Source organism: Varroa destructor, unplaced genomic scaffold (assembly GCF_002443255.2).
Source record: "Varroa destructor unplaced genomic scaffold, Vdes_3.0 BEIS01000004.1, whole genome shotgun sequence".
NCBI classification, from domain to species: Eukaryota; Metazoa; Arthropoda; class Arachnida; order Mesostigmata; family Varroidae; genus Varroa; species Varroa destructor.
Window position 1 is genome coordinate 21,828,218 of NW_019211457.1, and position 18,222 is coordinate 21,846,439.

General features: G+C 36.7%; 2 protein-coding genes across 15 annotated transcripts in view; both read left to right on the top strand.

The window, feature by feature from the left end:
- The window catches only part of LOC111249660 (dual specificity mitogen-activated protein kinase kinase 1-like), a 40,313-nt gene extending 26,072 nt beyond the window's left edge, over positions 1-14,241 (top strand). For 4 of the 5 annotated variants that reach the window (XM_086988189.1, XM_086988190.1, XM_086988191.1 and 1 more), the window contains 6 exons: positions 87-263; positions 1,303-1,398; positions 4,689-4,844; positions 6,627-6,802; positions 10,416-10,609; positions 12,513-14,241. In XM_086988189.1, the coding sequence (XP_086844315.1) occupies positions 87-263; positions 1,303-1,398; positions 4,689-4,844; positions 6,627-6,802; positions 10,416-10,609; positions 12,513-13,051 (1,338 nt within the window). In that variant the 3' untranslated portion in view covers positions 13,052-14,241. The remainder of the gene's footprint in view (positions 1-86; positions 264-1,302; positions 1,399-4,688; positions 4,845-6,626; positions 6,803-10,415; positions 10,610-12,512) is intronic. The other variant, XM_086988192.1, reaches the window with a different exon arrangement.
- A 2,789-nt stretch (positions 14,242-17,030) lies between these two features.
- LOC111250428 (transcription factor kayak-like) overlaps positions 17,031-18,222 on the top strand; it is a 52,843-nt gene continuing 51,651 nt past the window's right edge. For 2 of the 10 annotated variants that reach the window (XR_002673363.2, XM_086988179.1), the window contains exons 1-2: positions 17,031-17,459; positions 17,931-18,219. Coding sequence is in view for 3 of the 10 variants with exons in the window: in XM_086988184.1 (XP_086844310.1) it covers positions 18,025-18,219 (195 nt within the window). In the remaining 7 variants the exon portion in view is untranslated. The remainder of the gene's footprint in view (positions 17,460-17,930; positions 18,220-18,222) is intronic. The other 8 variants (XM_022805678.2, XM_086988183.1, XM_086988182.1 and 5 more) reach the window with 6 other exon arrangements.

Consider the following 18,222-nt stretch of genomic DNA (forward strand, 5'->3'; position numbering starts at 1 on the left):
ACAATTTTACGACAACAATTACAATTACGTGTTTTAGCCATTTATATTAGGCTTATTTCTGTTTCATACTGCTATCGACCTTCTAGGTGGATGCTGTACGTCGAAGTCTTGAGGGTTTAGATTTAGACGAAAAGCAACGCACACGACTAGCCGACTTTCTTTTCCAAAAACAAAGAGTCAAGGGAAAAGACAAGGATCTTTGCCCAGAAGACTTCGATAGTCTTGGTGAGCTCGGAGCTGGAAATGGCGGAGTCGTCACAAAAGTAATTATCTAATTTCTCTATCTATATACTTGCGTTAAATCTTAAAGCTATTACTGTTTATGTTTGATTCTCTTATTCTATTCGGTGTGCAAAAAATTTGATTTATTACTATTTGATAGCAGAAAATATTCAAAAGAACCCAGCATGACAAAACCTGTTATGTCGACTCAATGTGAAAAATTAGTATCAAGATTACAGGAATAGTTAAATATTTTTTTAGTCATATTTCGCTATCTATACAGATTTTTTCAATATCAGCTGTCAGACATTCACTACTCGGAAAATTCAACAGTAATATTCCTAATGATATTGATAAAAATATGTATAGAATTTAAAATATTATAAATTACTTTTGTATTATAAATATATATACTATATGAATATTATGAATTATCCGACGATCCAATCTCTGTTACGTGCTTTAGGATTTGTTTTTTGCTTAGTTTCGCTTAGGAAGTTCGCTAAAGTCTAAACACTCTCTTCCTAATGATCCTTTCCCTCGGTCATGTGAATTTGAAACAACGGCGTGCTCTGGGTACTTAATACGCGCCTTTTTGAATGCTTTGCCATGATAATCTTGAATAATTGGCTATCGCTGATTCAAATTTCGGCGTTAGCAGATGTTTATCATGGTCTTTTAAGAAATCCTGAGATAATCAGCAATGTTCACTCGACTAAATATTCTAGTGGGGGGTAAGCTCTTAATACTAGCGCGGATGAAGTGATTTCAAGTATTTATTCACATATTTGTAGCAGCCTAAGAAACGAAAAAACGTTTTTGCTTCAAAAACGAAATAATGGAGAATCCATGTGTTATTTACGTGTGTTCCTTTGACTTTCATAGTGCGAAAGTAGTTCGCTCGATTATGTACCAATATCAAGAAATTGCAGAGGTCCTACAAGAGCTGGGGAAGGCTCGTAATTTTGAGTATAATTAAAAGAAGGACCCATGGTATTCGTATGTACTTAGAAGAATACCCGTAGACATTGAGCACCCTAAAGTAAATAGATTCTTAAATAAGTTAATTTTTCATGTCAGGTTCTTCACCGGCCATCCGGTCTCATAATGGCACGCAAAATGATTCACCTTGAAGTGAAGCCTGCTATACGTAACCAGATCATCCGCGAGCTTAAGGTATACCTCAATACCCACAACACCCTATTAATCAATTGAATTAAATGGACCATCAAGCTGGTATTACACTTAGTGATAATAGGTATGTTATATAATAATGCAGTATATAGGACGTCTAAATTGAAAAAACATGTTTAAAAATGGCAGTTATTGGAGCGTTTTGTAGCTTGCAATTTAATGATTTTAATTATTTTCCAAAATTAAACTTTTTGACTCCTCCCAAAATGTTATTTTGAAATTCGTCAAAATCTTCGCAGTAGCAATCGCCCACAATATATAATTGAGTTGTAAAAGTAACGTTAAGTAGCCGAATTTTTTACACAACTGGAGCTAGGCATATTACTACGCAATACGTCATTAATCACACCTCAGCTAGGGTCTAAACGTTTTTTGAAGTAGATGTATTTAAAGCCAAAAAAAGCCAACAGCTTCTAATAGTTGGAAAACACTGGACACTGCTAAAGTCGGACGATATATTTTAACTAGGTGGAATTAGAAAGCGAAGAATTTTACAGCTTATAGACTATTAATGTATTGAATAAACGAGTCAACTCAACCCATTCAACCCACCAAATCTACGTGCTTGTTTTTCTCTAAACCGGTGAGATGCTTTTTTCAGTAGGTAGTAATATCTGTGTGGCTCTTATACTTCGTTTTCCATAGCTCCAACTCGACCGCACCTAGAACAGTGGAAGGCTGGTTTAAAGCTCTTCTCAATCTATGCAGATGGTTTTTAGAAATTTTAGTCTGATTGAACAAAAGCTTCCCTCCATAAGTCTCTGCACTGAATTTTACGGGGAAACAGCGAACGCAGAGGCTGTATGTAAAAAAAAGCTATGTTAAAAATAAGAAAAATATCTGAAATGTTCTTTTCAGCAGATAATGATAAGTAATAACTGCCACTCCACAAAGCTATAACCTAAAGAGATACACAGTAAAATCAAACAAGCATCGCGGTTCGAAGATACGCAGACACACTGCCAGTAGACTAAGAGTAATAAAGTTAACAAGTGGCCAAAAAATGAGGTTTATTTTTTTGATATAAAGAATATGTACTACAGTTTCCAAGATTAGGTTATGAGGAAGGGCGTGGGGCTGATTTTAAAAAATAAAAACATAATGGATTTCATATGCACCACATATAAAAAGCGAAGTGATTTTACTACACAACTACCATGTGCTAAGGTTGTTCAACGTCCGAAGTCATATTATGGGCAAACGAAAGATGTACGTATTTTTTAGGGGCGACATGTAAACCAAGTAAACCAAGGGCGACATGTAAGTCAATACCTGTATTATAGATAAAATAATCAAACGTGATAAAAAGCAGAAGATAGGTAAAATAAGCCATTCAGGCAAGCTACTGCCTACCTTTAAAAACAGAAGACTAGACAAATGGAGGAGACAGGAAGAATTATTAAAAGTAGGACTTATGCATATAGCAGGAAGATTAATTTTGCGCTGCATTTTAATCCTGTGAGCATATAATAGATGAATATCAATTAATTTTAAAGTACAAGTTTAAGAGACAAGAATGCTCTCTGGTTAACACTCGAGAGGGAGCATAAGAAGTTTTATTGGAAATGACTGCTGGCGGTCCAAAAGAGGACATGAAGTCAAAACTCAAGGTATTAAGCATTACGTATCTTTATGCCGTGGAACATGTTGTCTGGAGCAGGTACTTATGAGGCACAGCTAAAATGTAATATTCAGACACACACACAAGATCTCAACCTTGTAGACAGAAATAAGCCAAAACAAAGACAGCTGCCGATGACGAGTTAACACAGTGCATAATATTCCAATGGGAAAAACGATTAAGTGGAAGAAAAACTTATTCGATTAGATTAGAATACTTGAAAAATATCGGAATGGAATGGTCCTGATGAAGGTACCTGAAGCAAAAGAAGGTGCACAAAACAAGTTACAAGCCAGCCATTCACTACTCTAGAGCTAAATAACTTAAAACAAGATGAAGAAGCCACGTAGATGTCCCACAACTTACCAGACACGACACGTCGCGCGTTTAAAAATGAAAAACAATCACATCGATCTCGTATGACATGATAATTTTTTTTTTTAGGTTTTTTTTTAATAATTTTTAGGGTTTTAGCTTTAATTGATCATATTTTCAAGTAGCGTTTGAACTCTACTTTAAATGTGTAGTTGATTTTATGTCACTAACCTAGTCCTATTGGTGTCTCGCTCAAATACGTTCATAAAGCAGACACAGAGGTAAAGCAAAAATAAATCCGAAGATCAAAAATGTCAACCATTATTATTTGCAAATGTCAACTTGGAGACTAGATATGCAGTAGAAACGATTGTCCCTAAAATGCTTTGCTTGATGTTCTATGGCGGTAAGTATGGCAGTAGTGGTGGCGATGGTGACAGTACCCTCCCGCTAAGTCCAAAAAAAAATACTGGTAACATGGGAAACCTAAAATAGTTTGTTTACACGATGAACTATTAACCGAATTAGTATTTGTCGTTGTTAACCGGACCTGTGGTTGAGTATTGATTTACTCCTCATTTAAATAATTTGTAGCCACACGCCGTTCAGTCAACGCCTTCTGCTCTGGACACTAAAAACATGATGTTACAGAACACAGTAGTGCCGAACCTGAGTGTTTAAAGATACTTTATTATGATACAGTATTCATTATTCGTCATCATATTAATACTATATTCATTTTCTGTATGGTGTGTATACGAGACGCGTTAATAAGGTTACGGGCAAGTAAAGTTATGAGCTCTATTACCGCCAAATTATAAGCGAATGGTCGATACTAAGTGCTAATTTTCTGAACGCATGCATTTAGAGACAAACGTCTTGGTCGTTAAACGATATAATAAGACCAACATTATAGACCTAGCCTATTCCAAAAGAAAGGAAACGCTTGGTTTTTTGACGTACACTACGTGATGCTTTCCAATACAACCTGCAACATTTTCGTACCCAATATTTCACGCCATCGCGCTGAGCAGCACTGTCTTCTAGTGCACATAGGTTAAGTCGCTAGAGTATTATTCTTTATCGAATTTAAAAATAATTTTCTACGACTTAAGATTTTCAATGCAGAGTTTCTTTATAAAGCCAAGCTTACTTACTGAATAGTTAGCAAAAAATATAAAGACTAGATAATATATGAGTATATATGAAGCTTAAAATAGAGTTGGCGTTATAGAATTAGAAGTCTTGGGTGCAGAGAATCTGCACCCATTTTTGTGACGTACCTGTTTTTTTTGCATATAAAAGATATAATATGGTTTTGCAAATGTTTGCGTAGGTGCTGGACGAGTGTAATTCTCCGCATATTGTAGGCTTCTACGGATCATTCTACAGTGATGGTGAAATCAATGTGTGTATGGAATACATGGACGGAGGATCCCTTGATCTTGTACTACGAAGGGCGCACCGCATTCCAGAGGATGTACTTGGAAAGGTAACCGTTTTGTATTTCTAAAATTAATTATTTTAAATATTAAACATTTGTAAAAATGAGGTTACTTAGAAACTGCCTAATGTATTTCCTTAAATATTTTGTAAAATGTAAATTCTTTAATTTTGGCTGTCCAGTTTTTTAGGCACTTTGAATGATGGACTGCTTTCAATTAGTCAAACACATAATTGTTACTCTACTGCTTAGTAGGTCATTCATTATAAGCCACCTGCCAACGAGCTACCACAATATAATCGCCTATAAGTGAACCATGTTTTAAGTCTCTATATGTTTCTTTCAATTTTAAAAATGCAAATTGTAAAAAAATCATGCAGATTCAGATACATTTTGTCTAACTGCTTCGCATTACTTTGACTGATTTGATCTAGCACAATGTCTACGTCCCATTTGAAGCATGTTTCAAAAGAAGTTCATGAACCATGACTTAATGTCCTAGCTATCCTGACACGTGGCCCGTTGAAATCTTTATCCTCTTTGCTGCTAATATTAAAAGTAGTGACCGTGTTTCTTGCTGGATGCAATAAACGTGCGATCCATACCTATACCTCTCCCTAAACGTATATCACAATCATTTGATTGTTTTATCAACACTAAAGTGACAAAAATAACTCGCTTAATCTGCAAATCTATAGCATCAGAATGATTAGATGCAACACTTAGTTAAGAGGTTTTTCCTCCTTTGATCCTAAGGTCTCATGCGCTTTACTCACACTTGTGGGTTTGTGGTAAACTATGTGTCAATCAGGCGTCGTTGTAATGTAAATGAAGATTCTTTGTTTATTTGCAAAATATCCAACGATACATATACGACATAGATTTGCAGAAAAAGATATGCTTATCTGAAGATTAAACAACTTAGCATTGGCTAACACAATCATTAGCAGCTCATTAGTTTAATTTTAAAAGCTCCCGCAGGTCGAGTTTTTAGAATTCTCCACTTCGAGCATTAGCTAATATTTTACTAGGTTTGAAAAGTTGAAAACACTCGGCAATTTTCGGTGACAGAACCATAACAAAAAGTACACATGCTTAACCTTACCAAGCTTCCCTTATTAGTGTACTCTAGCCACAGACATATTTAGGTTTGTTTTAATCTCTATCTAACTTACTAGGTGCTTTTAAGATTTTTATTTATTTATTGTTTTTTGTTTAAAAATATTTAAATGAATGTAACGTGGTTTCGCTGACATGGAAAAATATAACTTATTTACAAAATGGAACCATATTAAAATACTTTGTTTATTTAGAAAATTCACAGTGACCTGTAAGAATGTTGGTACTATCAGTTTAATGCAAATTAATATATAAAACTAAATAAATATTATTTTAATCAAAATGAATTCGTTCTGAATTAATTCATGAAGTCTAAAAGTAATAAACCTCCTTGCGTTCAATTTGATCTAGCGCCTATTTGCAGTATAAGTCGAACTGTTAGTTTTTAGTACAAGAAATGTTTCAAGATTATTCATGCATTGAAGTCTGACATGAAAAATGAATACTATTAGTTACCAGTTTACGCTTAATTAGTTTTTTTAAATTCAAGAAGCAACCTGGTTTGAAGCATGAGCGTTTTATTAGGGATACACTCTTTTCTCTTATGCCAACCTTTTATTATTTAAGGCACTCAAATAAGTACTTCTTATTTTTGTACATTCTAATAGTATTCTTAATAAAACTAGTAAAGTATTGCTTTTATGATTAACTGGGCAGACATATCTATGTTAATCAATTAAAATATTCCCATTTCATCTGCTGATTATCTAGGTCACGATGTCCGTTCTCAAGGGTCTTAGCTACCTTAGGGAGAAACATCAGATCATGCATCGCGACGTCAAACCCTCAAATATCCTTGTTAATTCAAGTGGTGAGATTAAACTTTGCGATTTCGGAGTATCCGGTCAGTTAATCGATTCGATGGCTAATTCCTTCGTGGGAACCAGGTCAGTTGTGTTTTTTTTGCTGTAGCGTGACAGTTCATACCATTTATTGTTAGCGCTAGTGGATATTGTCATACTTCTGAACACATTGCATTGTTTAGTGCGCAGTGGCGTAAAACGTTTGCTTTTTCCCGTTTTTATTACTTGTTTTATACCGCGTTTAGTATGTAATTATAGTGGTTTGTTGCTTTAGTATTTTACGAAGTAACAACATGCTGCATTATACACAGTCACTGCTGTTAATTAAATACATCATTTCTATTGATTCAAACATATAAGTTGACAGCTCTAAATGGATTAGACATATTCTTTAATATAAGTGTTTTTCAGACTCACTTTTAAATCAGAAGACGTTTGATTCTTTCAAGTACGTTATAAACTTGAACACTGATATTTCTATTTTGTAGAGTTCTGTAAAATGTGATGCACATCTTTAGTGTACATTAACACACATTTAATCACACATTAACACACTCCCTGTATCCTTCTCTACTAGATCTGGTAGGCGTGTGAGGACCCGAAAAGTTTATGCTTCTTTTTATTTCAATTACGTCTATAATAAAAATACAGGCTGATGTTTTTGGAGCCACGCCGTTTGATATAATATATTTTACAATAAGATATTTGGACGTACCCTTCCAAGCTTCCGTTTTGAAGCGTGTTTTGAATATTCATCGTACGGCAAAATGAACCTGTTGACGCTTCGCGGTTCATCCGGGATCTAAGATGTCGTTTCAGGTTTCCAGCAGCCGACTGTTTTTCCTAGTATTTTAGAAAATGGACGCAGAAGTTTACCGACACGAAATTCGCGAACTTTTAAACACGAAACCGACAAGAAACAAGAGTTGGACAAACTATCGCAAACCATCACCGCCCAAAATGTCACCCTATCACTGGTTTCGTAACGCACGGCTTTTGTTACAAAATTATGTACAGGCGCTTTCATGAGTTGCTGTAGATGCGGGCGAAATTGTGACAAATATCATGCGGGTTGCTGCCCCCTAATTCCCTTATAGAGGAATCTGACACACTGAGCACTGACGCAGTTTTGACACTTGTGGCGTGAGCTTTTGATTTTTTCAAGCCCATGCATGTTGCAATTTAGGAGACATATGAATGAACAATTATCGATTTTGCGAGGTAACATACCATATATTTGATTGTTGTGTTACTGTATGAATCGTGCTGTTAGACATATACTAGGAGAGAGGAAAGGCTTACAAAAGTAACTGGCAGCATATATGCATATTCAGCCAGCCGTGCTTCATTTTTTAGCCAATAGCGAAAATGATGTATCAAAGAGCGTGCACTATATCCTGTATCGAGAGTGAAAACAAGTGCCCACAAGTGGTAGTAAAGTTTCTTTTCATTGCCTTCTTTGCTAGCCATGCTCTTTTGCTTGTGAATACATGCTGGGTGGTTTCACTATTACTAAGTAATGTTATTATGAAAGGAATACCAAAAATCTATGAATATATTGTGTAAAATTAACATATTAGGGCCAAATAGGTTAATACTCGGAGAGAACAAATCGTTCATTTTTCATGATGACAACTGATCTGTTTATCGTCGCTGCGTAAACTCGATAAGCTCGATCTTTCTTTTGCCTCTCCAGTCCCTTGTGACTGTTTTCCAAAGTTTAAGAAACACGTCAAGGAAGAAAGCTTCGAGAAAATAGAGGAGATCTACGAAATAAATTCATCAAATTCGGCATGGGATCTACGACTAAGAATTGGGTGTACAGTTATAACAGATTCCAGATATTTTTTGGGCCCAGCAGTATAGGCTCTTCTAACATTTATCTTTTTCGAAAAATAACGAAGTGATCCTCGTCGTATTCAAAATCAAGAAAAGCGTATTTTTCTGATCCAAGATACTTTTTAAACAGCGCAAGCCGCACTCGGCTATAGTTCTCTTTGTGCACATAGCAACAACCTCTGTTTACTATGTTTGGCTGTACAAGAAAACTTTGCAGTAAAAAAAATCATGTATAAAACTACAAAGAAGTATCCTAGATATGTAAGAATTGCCTGCGGTACGGGTGTCTGGTAAACAGGATAAAGGATATAATATTCTAATTGAGTAATGCCTTATGGCGGTTTAAAACTTCAAGCATTTAGCAGTCCCTTCAAGCTATTATCCATATGACATCTCGTTGATATGAATGGTGTACTTTAATACACATAGTTTTACGACTATCAAGATATATTCGGATAGCCGTCGCTTTTGAAGGGCGAAAAAGAAAACTATGTAAAATGAATAGTTTTTGTAAAAACACTTGGTGAGAAACGAATTAATTATACTGCAGCATTTAGTACAGTAAAAGGAATTACTCTTTACCAGGTGGATCACAAAAAGTGCTACACTACACCTTTGTACACTACACCTTACACACATTTGTATAAATATATTCTCATAATTATTCTGGAGGGATCAGCAATAGCTTTCTGGGCCCAGTGAAAATGATAATTTTCTTAGGGAGGTCAGCTGGCGACGTCGAGAAACATAACATCTATCATACTATAACCGCATCGGGACGTATCTGTATATAACTTAGTTCACACACTGCGTCAGCTTCCATGAACTTATTCTCCTATTTGGCTGGACATTTGCGAAAGGAAGGGGTGCTTCATTAGAGCGTCATTTTAAGTTATCTGTGTACAGGGACAACCCTTTGAGGATGTAAGCTTGTGCCGTCCAGGAAAGTCCAAGGACGCGTCTGGTATAGGCAATTTTCAGCCGAGCTGCTTCAAGTTTGCGAAAGAAGGGTGTTCCTATGAGATCCCTTATATTGAAGACATTTATTGGGGTTATATATTGCGGTTGTATAAGCGAAGGGCAGTAAAGGTTGACAAAAGATATGATTTCTAATAGCGGACATCGCTCCTATTGTTTTTCTACACCTCATTGTGATGTGTGACAAGAAACTCCTGCCGCTGAATAAAAGAACTAACCCAAGTAGGGATAATTGCTTACCTAGACGACAGGCAACCCCGCGACAGACAGCGCGTCTAGGAAAATGGTCCGATCGCTTTTCTTAAATTCTATTGCTACCGGCATCAACAGTTAAGCCAAGCTCTACTCTGAGGCCAAACGATAAGGGATATAATTAGTGGAACGCAACCGTGAATTGTTATCAATATTCAATTGCCGGACCATCCTTTGGGAATCAAGTGCTGGTATGCATAACAAATATACGATAATCGCATGGTTCCGGCACAAATAATTATAAAAGCATAACCTATAAAAACACATTATGAAAACTAACTGAAAGTCCAGGAAGACTCGACACCATCAGAGAGTTTTTTTTTAACAAAACAAAAAAAAAACTAATTGCTAAGTATTTTTTGAACATTAGAACTAGTTGTGTGGTTAGCCTTGTAGAAAATATTTTTGATACACAGGCAGTTTTGAGCACTCCGTTTATATGCCGCGTAGAACAAGGGAGGTCACCTTGGATAGCTGGTCTATTTTGGTATATATAACCAGATGCTCTGCTTTTGTTTAAGTTTTTGGCATTTTTAATTTCTGGGAATCCTTCAAAGCTGTCTCAGCTTTTGTTCCGAATGATTGTTTTAATTATTAATTTATATTATTATATGCTATTTTTTGGCAGATCGTATATGGCTCCAGAACGGCTCCAGGGAACTCACTATACAGTTCAGTCAGACATATGGTCGCTTGGATTATCGCTTGTTGAAATGGCGATTGGCAGATATCCCATTCCACCGCCAGACCACAGAGAATTAGCAGCCATTTTTGGGGCGGCGACACCAGGTTCTTCTACTTCCTCGACAAACCAGCAGGCGGGTGAGTACAGCAGTGACCAGTATAGCAATGAGAAAACACTAATGATCTGCATGGTACATGATGTTCGAAATGAATTACAACGGCTTGTCGTTTTCAGTCATTGTTACTATTCCAAAAAAGGAGCTAGTTCTTTTTAAAGTAAAGCCTTTAACAAATCTCTAGCTATCTAGCCCCTAAAGGCGGAGGCAAAAGCTCTGTCTTCAGATTATGCGCGATGATTAGCTATTGTCCTGTGTGTTTGCGTCGGATGGATCTCCACAGATTATGAACTTCTTTGGGTGCTAGAGATTTACGGTTTGCAGTGTTGCCAGTCGTTCTTTAGCTTATAAAAAAACTAAGGAAGATTTCCATGAAACGAGACGAGAAATTTCAATAGAGACTATATTGAATCACCTAGATAGATCTCGCGCCTTTTTGCACCTTCTAAATTTTTTGACCCGGTTTTATCCTTAAAGTAAAACTTTTTAGAGGCTTCAACAAATCTGCATGGGTTAAGATCGCTTCTTTCACGGTTTGTATTGTCACTTGCAATTTTAGACAAGGAATTTTCGAACCTGATTTGTGAGCAATTAGTATTAGTCAAGTCATGCTCGAAGCGAGTAGGAGTTACGGTGATTAAATTTGTACGTGATTGATGCCTCTGTCGATACATTCGACATCAATATTATATATATCGCTGCCTTTATAAGACATGTGTTAAAAAGTTTAAATCGTTGTTGATATAATTTCTTTATATTATTTAATTATTCTTTAAGGAGGAGCCTTTATATTGTTTCGCACAAAAAGTTTTTCTCAGGCCTGTTGTTTTCACCACTGAATATATATTGAAGTAGCCCAATTCGACTTTTTTTGTTAGGCGGCGCAAGCATTCCACAATTGCTCGCTCAAAGCTTAAATAACCGTGAACGTGTCATTATCCCTCAACCATACAGTTTATTTTATCAATTCGGATATATTCATTGGCACGGATGCCGAATTTCGCGCCGATATCTATTTATGCCCTCTTGGCTATTTCAAGCACTTCTGTTTAGGTTCTTGAGGAATTTACCTAGCTATGCATATCAATTGTTATCTTAGATCCGATGCTCATTGCTGAGCTTACCGCCTTGGTAGACATTTTAGTTATGCAGTTCCCTAGCCTAGAGTACCCCACGTAAGAAAAACGTTCCGTCGAACAGTAAACAGTCTTCCTCATACCTTGACATCCTTAATCGGAGGCTGAAGACAACCCAAACTAAGTTGATTATAGGGGCACCTAATTTAACTTCTTCGAGCTTTCTGAAGTGTAAGCCACTAAACTAATAGCATCTACCCCACTGCACCTCTTTCACCAGTGGGTTGTCTACATTCGTTAAATGGCGCGCTAGTGTTGATGCCGTAAAGATGGAAGCGCTTTGATGAACCAAGGAATTTATCTTCCAGCTCCACGTTGCCGACGCAGTGCAAAGTGGCGATTTCGAGACACTTTAGCCTGTCACGCATAGGCCACGCCTATTATATCTACTATTCAATGTGCTCTCGCTGTACGCGACGTCAGTAGACACCTCTCGCTCGCTGCTTTATGGTCCGATTTTTATAATAATATCGCAAAACATTGATAAGCTTAAAGCCGAGATATCATTTAAGTGGATTCCAATTTTTTTATAAAAAAAAATATCATATCTCGGCAACGGTAGCGTTTAATTGATAAGTACTGGCGAATTTTTTCCTACATCTTTTACCGAAAATTCACCGTGCTCAAGGTGACTGCGAAAGGCTGAAAAATTATTTTGTATACAAGAATTAATAATTTTAGCGCCGTTTCGTTTTATATTAATTCTAAATGAGCGTAAGTTGTAATTCCTAAATGACGTGTAAGTATTCTTTCAAGTGACACTCATACAGCCTCAAATAATTTATTTAGCAGGTGGCGATTGTGGTACTGGAGGATCTGGTGGAGGATCGACTGGACTGTCGTTAGGGAGCGCCACAGATACAGACACCACTGTAGGCATGAATATAGGAGCATCAGTAGTACCTCCTCGGGCTATGTCCATTTTTGAGTTGCTCGATTATATTGTAAATGAGGCCCCACCAACGGTACCTGCTACACCTGGTTTCTTTTCAGCTGAGTTCAAGTCATTTGTCGATCGGTGTCTGAAGCGTAATCCTTCGGAACGCGGTGATCTCAAAACTTTAGCAGGACACGAATGGCTAGCAAGAGCCGAACACCGTCGGGTAGACATGGCTCGATGGGTATGCAATGTTATGGGTGTAGACCTTACGCCGCCGGCAGGAAACTACAACCATAACTTTGCGTCTGCCTATCAAACAGGCCAGAGCATTCAGGGTGCAAACACTAATTCTGCGGGGGGTGCAGGATGTGTAAACGCAATTCAAACAGGTGCTGTGGGTACTAATCATGGAAATTATATCAATCAGGAACACATCCCTCGTTCTTAGCCAGTAGCTGTACTTTGCTCATTCAAAAGTTTTTATTTCGATTTCATGCCTTAGCCAAATTTAATAGGATAACTGATGCATTAGGATAATAATGGTTATAACTTTCTAAACTATACCCCTGTTCCTAAAAATATCAGATAGATTTAATTAGAATTCAAGTAATAGCAAGATGTCGGTTGAAGGAACTGATATGATTTCAATTAACGGAAAATTTTGACAGATTAATTAAGCTGCAATCAATTACTGATACTTGTTAAAAGTTAATAACCATACACGCGGTTTTTCTTCTACCCGAACGAGCGCTACCCATTGGGCTAAATGTGCGCCCTTAAGTAATAGTTTTTTAACGAATTTAAATATTCCATTTATCATACTCAGATGCGTTATATCCTATGTTTGACACATAAGAACGTTTAACGTTGTTACATATGCATTTATGATTAAAGTGCACCGTGAATTACTTATAAATCAGCCAATTAATATTTAGTTTGAGGTAGGAGTTTGACCATTTATACAGGACAAAAAATACTGAAACCACAATTATGATTTCAGATTTCATTAACTATACATGTGATTGTTAAATGCTGTTTTGGGGTCACCAGTGGGGATGCACGTTGATACGTACCAGTCAAGACACTGAAGGGTCTTTTATGACAAACTTACATATTTTAAATCCGATCGCGATTTAGCATTGTACATACAAAGAACTTCAAAATGCGTAGGTTGACATAATAAATTGAAGATGGTATGGAGCAGAAGATGTGTTGTCCTATGCATGTTTGCAAATACGTTTCCTATTTTAATATTTAAGCTTGGATCAAAGCGCAAAGTGAAAAACCAGCAAAAGCGTATGGCGACTGTAATGAGAACTCCCATAAAGGCAAAAATTACCTTGAGCATAACCACCCACGATTCTGCTTTTAAATAACATTTTCTTAAGAGGAACAGTGCCGCTCTGCGTTCAACTAAAGTAGCGTTTGCGAATTTCTTCGAGTTGCGAGACTTCAGATGAGTCAAATGTTTGTCGAATTTGGTGCGAGCTGTTTCTAAGCGTCTTCACCAATGAACCTGCGGTATACTAATAGGTTTTTTACAAAAAGAGCACATTCCTTTAGGTTAAAATTGTACATGATAGGAAAGAAAAAAATTGGAGAAGCAATAATAAAGCTTTTGGAGTTGGTTGGTCCTTACTTGCGTGGCATTCAATTTTATGGGTGATGCTGCAGTGCGAATGATATGTATCATCCTGACGCACAAGATTTAAGTTAAAACATACGTAATTTCGTTTTTTTCCAAGTAACAAAAAGCGTAGCATTTCACTTAAATTTTAGCAACAAATTAATTATGTATCTCTCCATTGTCAAATGTACGGCTACCAAGTTTATCGGAACAGGCTATCGGAGCGAGGTCTAGAGAATATGGGGTGTGCAGAAAAACCTTTCGCACAAACTCTCGCAAAATGGCTGTCGCAATTTTTACCGTATGAGGCATGGCATTGTCGTAGAGAAAAATGACTCTGTATCGTTTATTGAGTTTTTTTTGCTGTTGAATAGTTTTGACCATTGTATTTTTGTCTAGCATTTTCCAATGTATAGGATCTTTAATCCCACCGAACGCATTCTTGACGTTTAGGAAACTAATGTTTGGTTCATGGAAAAGAGTAAATTTGCTTTGTCTACTGAATCGTCTCTGTCAGATATGAATTAAATTAATAACCTTGTCTCCTCCACCGAGTCTGTTGCGCGCCTTAACACCTGAATAAGATTTCATGAATCTAAAATGTCTGAGAATAATCTAGTGTGTTCAGATTCCACCAATCGTGGTAGAGTACACCTTTTAGGTCCAGGGTATTGTTTTTAATGTTAGCAAGTTCTTTTGAACACCTCCCGCTGCACATGCCGTAAATATCCCTAGCTGTTTCGGCAGCCTCTTTCGCACGGTAAACGATGAAACAGATGAAGTGTTGAGAATACGCTTATTACACGAGAAGCGTCTTGAAGCTTGGGCTCGATATAAAGCCACATTCGCTATACAATGACTACAGCCAACATAACGAGAAAAGACAGCACATCCAGATGGTATATAGAAGTAAATAAGCAGAATAGGTAAAAATGAAAGGAAATAGTAAGAAAACAGCCCTCTCTTCTGGTGGAACCTAGTATATTCATTTATGCTTGAGTAATTAAGGATTTTTCTGCCCCATGTGTCATATTGCAAACACAACATAGGTAATCTTCTTTTTTCTATAAAAAACTTGCAGAAAGCTTTAGTAGCATTCTTACTCTTACTGAAAAGTATGAAAAATACCGTATGGTAAAGTAAATTTAAATAAATAGCCAATAATTTAATTCGGTAAACTTTGAACTTATGCTAAAAGGTATGATCGATACGTGGCATTGCGAGATAAGACTTATCCCATCGTACTATAAAGTTTCTAAAAATCTTATTTTTGCAATACAAATTTCGCTTAAAGAAGAATCTCTCAGTAAGAAATTCGCGGTAGGAAGTCTCGAGATTGTAATAAATGGTGTACTTCTATTGGCGCTTTTTTGAAAATTAGCCGATTTAACGGGGTGGTAGTGCTTAATTCTAAACTTCGTCATTACTACTAAAATTTGGAACAAGTCACCGATATATGTAAATAAGCGGTGTTCAAAATTCTTATAAAATTAAATCGAATAACCCCTTTATTTACACAAAACGAAAAGTGTGACAAAAGTGTTATAAGTGACGGATTATTGATGGGATCCGGATCAACCGTGACTAAGAAGTTAAGACTAGAGTAAAATACATGAGGCGTTCGAAACTATTTAGAGGAAACTGATGCGAACACAACAGCGTACAAATGTAATAGGATCAAAAAGTGAAAAAGAAAATTTGGCTAAGTGGCGAAAATTGAAATCACCAATGGTGATATTTTGGAATTAATGCTGCTTAATTTATGCATAATATCACAGAGAATTTCAGAACGATCAATGCGATTGTTAGTGTTTCCAAATAGGCTATATAAAATACTTAATAATCTTGCCTTATAAGATTCAAATTTTAAAGGACCATTAAGAACCCCGCTTGATATTCTGTCCGACTGACTTGAGGTTGATACGCTATTTTGTGCAACATAATTATACCGCATCACACAAGATATAGGTTAAAGACAACTTTTTTCTAATAATCAACATAAAATTATCATGATAGCCTGCTTTTGTGTATCAGTATTTTTAATACCTTTCTTATTCCTATAAGTTCCACGCTAGGAAGCCTAGATTTACTGGAAGTGCATGTATAGGAAGGCACTAACATACCGAAAGTGAGCAAAATTTGAAGAAAGCCTGATCGGAGTACAATGAACAAACTTAACTCTAGAAGCATTTTGCCGTAGTGACTTCATGGCTAGCAAGTGTACTTGCATATATGTACAACAATATTTATTTAATAATAATGTCATAAATGCCTATAAATGAAATTATTATTGTTTATCATTATGCTATCGAAAATAGCAATTTTTTTCCCAGATAAGCAACATTTATCATATTATCTACTGAACTGCACGGCGGCTATCGTAAATATAAATACAACCAACATTACTCGTGCAGTATCTTAGTAAATATGTACCGTATTGACCTCAAAATCACGAATTTCACCATTAAAGCTTCAACGCTCTTAAGAGCCTTCATAGGTAAAAGATTTTCTTCCATCCGCTCACCATCTAAAGTAGTATTTTAAAAAAGAATGTGCATAGTAATCATGTTCCGGAGATTCCAAATAGTATTGGAGTAATGGTCATACAAGCTGTTTATTTATTTAAGAATCATGAGATCTCCATTATTCTTTGGCCCTTTACGAATGTGAGAAATTCACCAGCCACAAAGCGTACGGCTGTCTTTTATGCGAAGGAAAAAAGAGTTCTGTGTGAGTCGTATCCAACAGCTACCGCGTCGCTTGCTTTGGCATCAAACGAATGAAAGGAGAGATGCGTTTACTTTGTTACTGCAACTCTAACAGACCAGAACTCTTGGGCATGCGTCACTATTGTAGACGAATGCAGAGCTCCAAGCGTTGGGCGTCACCACTGAGCATAGTTGGATTCACTGGCGAAGCTCATAGTGCTCAACAACAGCGGCGAAAGAGGAAAGCGAACTGCTACAAAGTGTTTCTGGTTCCGCCCGAGTGTTCGAATTTGGCTTTACAGTACTTCAGAACAGTAAATATAAAGACGATTGGATGGGGTTTTTAGGATTATTATAAGATGCTCAATTCTTATTTGCGCACCTTCATCGTGAAAACGCTTAGTGAAGTCGATATTGTGAAATTACCATGGTTAACACTTGGTAAAGATGAATATTGTTGATTAAACGTTTGGTGTGAAGAGCGTTATAAGTATCATTTAAAGGGTATTCGTCTATATATGGTAAGCACTGGGGTTCAAGAAGTGGAACTGTTAAAAATACATTAAACAAACAAAATTCTATTTAAGACCATTGAAGAATATATTTGAGGATATGTTCTTCATATTTTAAAAAGTGACGCATCATCCTTTACCGTTTGTTAGCATATGCCTTAAAAACGACATATGGACAAAGCATATGAAGCCCTCTTGCAAAAGTCACAATTTGTGATTCTCATCTCAAGGAAATATCTCAAGGAAAAGCTAATCTCTTCTGATTCGGTACAAGCTGGAGTAGTATATAGTGATTATGCTAGCTTATTCATACATTCTTGAAGAGATTGTATAATGATTAAAAGTGATAGCAACCTAGGGTTATTAGTAAGCTTATGAACTGCATCCTTCAAAATATTAATTAGCACTTAAAGTATGTTTAGCCAATTCGACAAATATTCGATAAATATTGTAAACAAATAAAAATCGCGGTGCTTTAAGTTATAGCTTGCGGGCCCAAGCAACGTGTCAAGCGCAGATCCCTTGTAGCAGTTTGGAAAACACAGTGGAGTGTGCGTGAGCATCATAGAACATAATGTATGGTCCAATGCCTTCGGATGTGAACCTTGCTGTTGGACATGCCCCTCAGCAGGAAAGGATGGTGGCCGACATCCTGACCGCTATGGGGTCAACTACTTCCTCCCCGTCGACATCTACAAGACTTTCCAACGCCATCAACAATGCAAGTGACGATAGCAATATTGTTACCATCACTGTGGTGTCGACACAGGTA